Raw genomic sequence first — 8759 nt, forward strand, 5'->3', positions numbered from 1 at the left:
TTTCTTTTTAACACAACAAAGCAAAGAATTGAGGAAAATTTTGATGCTTAAAACACCTCAATTGAATGTACCCACATCATCACGCTCTAATAGAATTGGTACGTTGACCGGTTCTTAAATCAAACCTAAATCCTCCACATTTAATCAAAGTTACACATAATCAAGAATATTATAGGATTAAATACTCATATGTAAGTTTTTATTTGTCTTTTAAAATTTGTCAGCAACAAAATTCGATACTTAAAAGGAAGCTGAGGAGTATAAAGATTTTAGTATTAGGCCTGCATGTTTAATTTGTTTTTTTAAAAGAGTACTTTTAATAAAATAAATTTTTAATATATTTAGGTAAATTTATTTTATAATCAACATGAAGTTGTTTTAGAAAACAATCCTTCTACAAAAGAAAAAACACATGAATTTTTTTTATACAAATTTTGCTTAAAAATAAATCACTCTTTAGTAAAAAAAATCTAAAGACAAACATAAAGAATAATTACGTAGTTATCACAGTGACAACTAAGCCTTTATCTAAACACATTATTAAAATATTATGTCTTCTTAATATCATTCAAATCTCTGCCAATAATCAATTCCTTTATCCAACATTAAAAGCAAGTAATCACGTAACCAAGAATACACAAATTAAATACTTGAGTCATTTGACTAAACGATTTGATGTTCATAGATTGATATCTCTATAAATAGTAGTTTCTTAGTAACCATTTAGATAAAATACCAAAGAAGTTTATTTTCTCTTCTTGCATTATAGCTTTGCTAATATGGCTTCAAACCCAGAGAAACAATCAACCAAGGGACAATGGACCACTGGACTCTATGATTGTTGGGAAGATCCCTCTCATTGTAATTTTCATATATTTTCTTTTTATTAATTTGTTTTTATAGAATATGGCTATTTCTTTTGTTTTGGTTGAGTGAACATTGAAATATATTTGTCTAATATTGTAAGGTTGCTTCACATTGTTTTGTCCATGCATCACCTTTGGGCAGATTGCAGAGATAGTCGATGGAGGAACAATATGTAAGTCAATCCATATAAAATTATTGTATTTCAAGGTCTTCTAATAACTTTTCGTCATCAAATTGGGTTAAATATATTTTTTCTCTAAATTATTATAAGAAATTATTATTTATTCAAGTGTTTAATTTTGGCAGCAAAAAATGCAGCGTGCTGCATTTACACGCATGGGTGGTCGTGGCTAAATGGTGCGATTTACAGATCCAAATTGAGAAGACTCTTCTCACTGCCTGAGGAACCTTATTCTGATTCATTTACTCATTGTTGTTGCTGCGTTTGTTCCCTCACTCAAGAATTCAGAGAACTCAAAAACCGTGGAATTCATCCTTCTATCGGTAACTATTTATTCCAATTCATAATCTACTATGTTGATTAATCTCGTTTTAAAGTATGAATTTATTTATCTTATTTCATCTCTTATTTTTCTCTCATTTCTTAATACATAATCATGATATTTATAAATGAGAAAAATCCTAATTTAATCCGCTCTATGTATTAAAGGCTAATTAATTTCAATTTCGTTTTAAAAGGTTGGGAAGGTAATGTTGAGAAGTGGAAGAGGGCAGGTGTAGAACCTCCAATTGCTCCCACCATGTCTCGTTGATGAGAGGACTCACCAATTGTTATCACCTTCTTGTAAAGTTGAATTGTTATGGCTTGTATTTATGACTTCAATGTATTTTCATGTGGTTTATGATTGATAGCAAAAGGCTTTTTCGGTTTCATTGAAAAAGCTCTTTCTAAATATTTGGAAGAAAAATAAATAAACTTTTTGCTCTTTGCAATAAGTTACAACACTCAAATTTGTCGTGCCTTATTTATATATCATGTTATGTTATACTAATTATGTCTTTAAGAAAGAGTAGTCTCCATTATTAAACATTCATGTTGATTAAAGATAAAACCAATTTATAATTGATGACAAACTTTACTTTTCTGGTTTTGTGAGATTGAGTAAGACTAACATTCTACTATCTTAATATAGTATATCAAAGTTATTCAAAATCTATTCTAGTTGAGATTTGAAATTATTGTGTTGTCTTGAGCTCCCCGCGATTCCCATGTTCAATATTCTCTATGTGAACACATGATATTCCTAGTGTTAGGGAACGTGTTAAAGATCTCATATTGACCATAGATAAGATAAATTTAGAATATACAAGTGGAAACAAAAAGTCGCCTTACCTCATTTTGCGAGGTTAAGTTGAGCTTAAAATTCCCTACCTTAATAATAAATCAATATTAAATTTATTGACAATTTATCCTTAATTTGTCAAAGTTATCCGTGACCTGTAAAAAGAAATAATCATAAATATTTGTTAAATAGAAACATTGAGATATCAATATAGGCAAAAATTATTAAGATATGAATATTTACTTAATTGAAGAAGACTTTGTAAAAGATGTTGGGTTTACATATATTTGGTGGATTTGTCTCTTTACAATGAGTGTAATTTTAGTAAGACTTAGACTCTCTGTTTGAAAACATGACAAGCTATGGAATGCATGAAAGTGAAAGAAAGGAGGTAACATATTACAAAAAATAAGAAAAAATTATTTCCCCTCACACATGTGATGATTTTGCATGAAAAGTATGTTTTTCTTTAATATACATTAAGAAGTAATTTCATAATTATTAAAAGTAAATTTAATTTATTAAAATCAAATAAAACATAATAAATCAAATAATGATAAAATAAATAATACAAAAATAATTATAAATAACAATAATAATAAAAAATAATAATATAAATAATAACAATAATATAAATACAATAATAATAAAATAAATAATAAATCTTGTATTTTTATCTATTAAAATATTTTTTTAATCTATTAAATCTATCACATCAGTCATTAACTTTCATAAACACAGTTGGGGATATGAGACAAGATATTAATAGATTGAGATAAGATATGTGGATATGTGTTCTAGTGATTCTTATAGCTCATCTTCCACATCCACTTCAAAGTACTCTATGAATTTTGAGATGAGCACAACATAGGGAAAGCAAAAATCTATGAGCTCTTTTGCCTTCACCATGTGATCATGTGTAACATCCCTAGTGAATATTACTTGATTTATATTAAAAAATTATATTTAAGAAAACAAGCGTCTCCAACTTATTAAAATTTATACTCAAAACTACATAAGTTTAAGATTAACTGCGAGAAGATTTTTAAAAGTAAATAAATCCAACGTCTTTACAAGTTCCAATAACACTTTAGAAACATTAATAAAATCCTAGCTCTATCCCAGCTAGCCCTCACTCCGTCGCATGTGCACCCTCGGCATCACCTGAAAGATCATCTGCTCCCGTGTAATGAATTACACGATCATCGCCATATACAAACAGAAAGGGTGAGCTCAAAAGAATATAAAGCATATATTACGTACAAAATATAAAACATAAACACCCAATTATATTCCCAGCATTTGACCCTATTCATACCCTAGGTGCCCCCTTGACTCTCTAAACTCCCAATTTATCCAACAAGTTAGCCATGGATTCAGGATTAATGATGCTCACACGAACCTGCCCGCTCGTGGTCCGGCCTCTACGAACCTCCCCGCTCGTAGTCCTACTCTACGGACCTGCCCGCCCGTAGTCCAACACATGTGATCCACTAGCTACGTACCTCCCCGCACGTAGCATCTCTCAACTGCGAGCACGGAACATACGAACCTACCTCGCTCGTATCCCCACAGGAGAGTAATTGAGTATGAACCTTCCCACTCACACCATCACATGTTAATCACTATCCATGAACCTACCCGCTCATGGCACAACATCTCCTGATCCACGTTTCCATAGTGAGTACAAACAACACACACAAACTGCACTCAACACGCTTAGGCTAGGAGCCCCAGCTTAAGCAACCAGGCCTGTATCGCTTAAGCTAAGCTTCCTCGCCTGACCGAGCGTGCTAAACTGGTTTACCTGTGAAGTCTCGCTTAAGCGAGTTTCTCCTTGCCTGGGCGAGCTCACACTTCGCCCAACATTCCAACTCTCGCCTAGGCGGCGAGTTAAACAAGACGCAAAGTTTCACAAGAGGTCTCGCTTAAGGGAAAACCTCTCTCCTAGGCGAGACACTTAGTCGCCCAAAGTCCAGATCCCCTCGCCTGTGCGAGACGTGCCAAAACATACCCTCACACCCTCGTATTCTCGCTTAGGCGAGAAAGTTTCGCCTGAGCGAAAAAACAGGTCGCCCAAAACCCTAGCATCCCGCTTGAGCGAGTAGCTCATGCAGAAACACAATCCTGACTCTGCAACTCTCACCTAGGCGAGCCTGGCTCGCCTGAGCGAGACTATCAGATTGTCTCACTGTCTCGCGCACTCAAAACACGCACACCATGCCAAAAACTTCATACAACCATGGAAACTACTCCCCTTTCACCGTACCAATATTACACACTTATTTCAGACCCCAACAATGCAATTATCCACAATAATCATGCAGTACCAAAAGCCCTAGTATTTTCACATATACACACACAAGGGTTTAATCAAATACCACAAACCATCACACATTCCAATTCACAGCATATTGACACGAAAATTTTGTGGTAAAGATTCATAATTCATTGCCAATTACATATTACACCAGGACCTCTAACAATTCATGAAAGATACACAAAAGAGCTCCCCTAACCTGAATTTTTCGTGGCTTTTAACTAGAATTGTGCGTCTTCCCCTAAAGTAGCAATGCCTCTCTTTGGCTTTTTCCCAATTCAACTCTCAGTTGCCCTAGCACCAACTCTCATTTCAATTTCGCCTTATATAGGCATCCTACTAATAGGTTTAAGTGACAAAACTTAACTTAACTTAGTGGTGATTTATTTGTTACCCAAGGCCCATGATCTAATGGTTTTTCAGCCCCTTTTTGCTGCCTCTTCTACTGGGTTTCCTCCACCCTTCCACATTCCTACCATAATCCAATATTTAGCAAAAAGAGAGTTAAAGTTGGGGTTACTGGGATTCAAACCCATACCCTCACAATACAAGGTCAAGTTACAACCAACAAACCAACTAACACTTTATAATATTACATTATCACCTACCTTGTTCACACATATTATATATATAAAAATACAATAAAACAAACATCACATAACTCACATACATAGGACTCGAACCCAAGTCCTCTCACAAAATTAAAGTACTCTCAACCACTTGGACTAGTACTTTTCCACACCAAAGCACTCCGTATTAAATGCCATAAAGGCATCCATTTCTCGTATTTATTAAATAATTACTTATTTAATTATCTAATTTTCTCGGGTCTTACATCATGCAGCACAAAAGTCTAGTCCACTTGGACTTGATTTTGAATGAAGTACATAAGCATTAAATCCTTTTCGTTTAGGCTTGAATGATTGCTACCTTAAGGAACCAACATTAAGGTGATAATGAAGGCAAGGAAACTTTCTTTCACTTTGAGACCACCAACCTGAAAACTTTTTTTTCTCCACCAAGCTTGTGAAGACAATGAGAATAATATTGCACTTTGTTGAATTCTTCAACAACTTGGGTTTCTCCCTTTCGTACCTAGATTCCTCTTTGCTTTAGGGTAGTTGGTAACCTTCCAAACATCCTTTGTTATCTCCGTTTGCACTCATTTAACGCATGATTTCAAAGTGCCACCATTGAACTGCAGGTTTATGAAGAACACCTTTACTAAATATGGATAGATATTTCTAGATAGCTCCAAAAATGTCTTTAGTTGTTCATGCTTTGACAACTTTTGTAGATTTTCAAAGTTTTCAACTTTGAGCGATAAAAGTCGAACTATTTTAGGAAAGTTGATATGCTTTTTGTCCACTTCAAGCAGAAAAACTTGAATTTTATCTTCATAACAAACCAAGAATCAAGTTTGCGAATGTTTTCATTTGTTGGTGAACTAGGAGTAGGAGGTAGGATTGTTCCTCCTCTTACTAAACACGACAAGAATTATGTTTAGGCATGGTGAATTACCTGGCTAATGATTATGAATGATGGATGCAAAATGCTAATGCTTGAGTGTAATGTATATATAGAGAAACACATTTATTTTTAAATCATTCAATTTATTTGTGTAAAATTAGTTTTTTATGGAAATCAACATATTTGTGCAACCTTTATAGTCAACATATCAATCATAAGGAGTTATTATTGGAACCAAAAATTATGTCATCAACATACACTTGAATAAGTATCATATCTTTTTCATGTTTTTTAAGAACACAAACAAAGGATAATCTTTCATTGATCATAGAACATGATACAACCAACAGGAACCTGAAACAAAGAATAAAAACATAAAACTGATACATTCAACTGACTAAAATTTAAATCAATCGACTAAAATTGACAGAACTTGTAACATCCCGTCAGGATATTACGAATTTAATAAAATAAAACGAAGTAATTAATTACACTACATTTAATAATACCTCATTTCCCAAAAACACGGGAAATTAAAACTTTATTAATTTACTAAAACGTCCATAAATACAAAACTGCACGTTTAGTCAAAATATGCCATGAGCCTTTACAACCTATTTCAAATAAAATAAAGAAAACATAAATATAAAGATCCCATGATAATCCCCTCTCCGCAGCTAAGCCTCACCAGCTCCACCTGCAACCTCACCTGCTTACGTGTACTGCGTACACGATCATCGCCAAACACAAGCAGATAGGGTGAGCTAAAAGATAAAACATAAAAATATACCAAACACACATATACATGTATAATTGATAAAAATAATACATCAATAACACAAAACTCTTCTCTTATACCGCATGGCCACAACCATATATGATATCCTTTCATTTCCCACAGAACTTACTCCATTTCTACCACATGGCCACTACCATGTATACCGATGCACCTCGTGGAAGACTCGTTACGTTCCTTCCACATGGCCACAACCATGTAGATTAATGTACATTTGGGAGACACGTTCCAACTCTTCCACATGGCCACAACCATGTTAGTAGTGTTCTACATCTTCTATTAAGTATCTCAAGGCGCCTTGCTACCACACCTATCGGCCACAACCGATAGAGTATGTACGGAAACTATGCTACGGATCACACACCGTAATTCCCAAATATGAACATAGTCCGTAACATCCGAAAACTACCAAACTCGTCAGCTATCTGCTGAGGAGGGCAATCCATCTGGACCCATCCGTACTAGCCACAACCAGCACACTCACACCGGCAACACTCGCCAACCCGAGCTCAACTCAAAGGTTCCTCGTGTTCATCCGCTATCCCGAGCCACAACTCATGGGAAGTCATTTTGGGCCACAACCCATAGAATGCCACATGCTTAACCCCTATCCTGGGCCTAGAAGCCTTATAGATCATGCATCACCATTCAAACTTCAATCAATCCAATACCTCAAAATTTATTGCCTTTAAACCTATCATCCATCCATCCTTGACTTAAACTTCCAACTCTCGCCTAGGCATTCCAATTCATCTCGCTTAGGCTAGGTTACCTCGCCTGAGCGAGCACCACGCACAAAACTAGCCTCGAATTCTCGCTTAGGCGAGTTACACTCGCTTGGGCGAGATCACTTTTCGCCCAAAAATCAAACCTCTCGCCTAAGCTACGAGTCAAGCCAACAATAGAACATTCTTCGCGTTCTCGCCTGAGCGAGACATTCTTTCGCTAAAAAAGATTGGGATTCCCGCCTGAGCAGGATGTCAAACCAAATCACCAACCCTATCGAATTCTCGCTTAGGCGAGACTCACTCGCCTAAGCGAGATTACTTCTCGCCCAAACCCAAAATCCTCCGCCTGAGCGATAACCTCGAGCAGGAAAGGATACGAGTCCCTGCATATCTCGCCTAGGCGAGTCTGGCTCGCCTGAGCGAGAATTTCTGGCTCTGGCACTGTTTCACGCACACAAGCATTACACCAGAGACCCAACACACTCCCAAAACATACCAATTCAGTTGGACAAAATTGCACCAATAGAACAACATAATTTAGACGCAATAGAGACTCCTAAACCCAATTTCGCACCATAACAGCATACACAGCACAAAATACCCATCATGTTCATGAAAGGTAAAATTCTCAATAAAACAGTACCCAATCACCCAACCCCAAATTCACCCCATGACCAACACGAAATCCATGGCAATAGGTCATCAATCTCATACAATCACACCAAAACTTAATAGTACGGGTTCAGCTCCCCTAACCTGAATTTTTCCTTGCTTAAAACTTGACTTTGGGAGGTTCCTTTCTGCTAGATTTTCTCCACCCTTTCATATTCAGCCCACAACTAATTTTTAAGCAAAAATAGTTAAATTTGACTCACCAAGGTTCGAACCTATGACCTTACCTATGCCAAATCAAAGCTAAACCACCAAGCCAATTCATGTTTCATGCCAATTCACACACTTTTACAATCATGTTATCACCCAACACAACCATGTATAATTTTAAAAATAACAATAAGTCAACCAACACACCAATAGCACACATAGGACTCGAACCCAAGTCCTCACACACAATAAAAGTACTCTCGACCACTTGAGCTAGTACTTTTCCATGTCATACCCATTAGAATTTAATGTCATCAATACACTACCTACCTGCATTTATTAATTATTTATTTATTTAATTAATTAAATTTCGTAGATCATACAAAACTCATACTAAAACACTACAAACACATGAATGCAATGCATGAGCCTAAAGGCCAACACACTCAGTC

At 35.7% G+C, this 8759-nt stretch overlaps 1 protein-coding gene across 1 annotated transcript; it reads left to right on the top strand.

Annotated features, from left to right (window-relative positions):
- Positions 1–738: 738 nt before the first annotated feature.
- LOC114174267 (protein PLANT CADMIUM RESISTANCE 9-like) lies at positions 739–1824 on the top strand. The gene is made up of 4 exons (XM_028059079.2): positions 739–861; positions 968–1039; positions 1174–1371; positions 1567–1824. Exons 1-4 carry the CDS (start codon positions 780–782, stop codon positions 1638–1640), a joined length of 426 nt encoding a protein of 141 aa, XP_027914880.1. The 5' UTR covers positions 739–779; the 3' UTR covers positions 1641–1824.
- Positions 1825–8759: the final 6935 nt, after the last annotated feature.

The sequence above is a fragment of the Vigna unguiculata genome, chromosome 2 (assembly GCF_037176805.1).
Source record: "Vigna unguiculata cultivar grain cowpea cultivar isolate G323 ecotype 2 chromosome 2, ASM3717680v1, whole genome shotgun sequence".
Classification (NCBI taxonomy): Eukaryota; Viridiplantae; Streptophyta; class Magnoliopsida; order Fabales; family Fabaceae; genus Vigna; species Vigna unguiculata.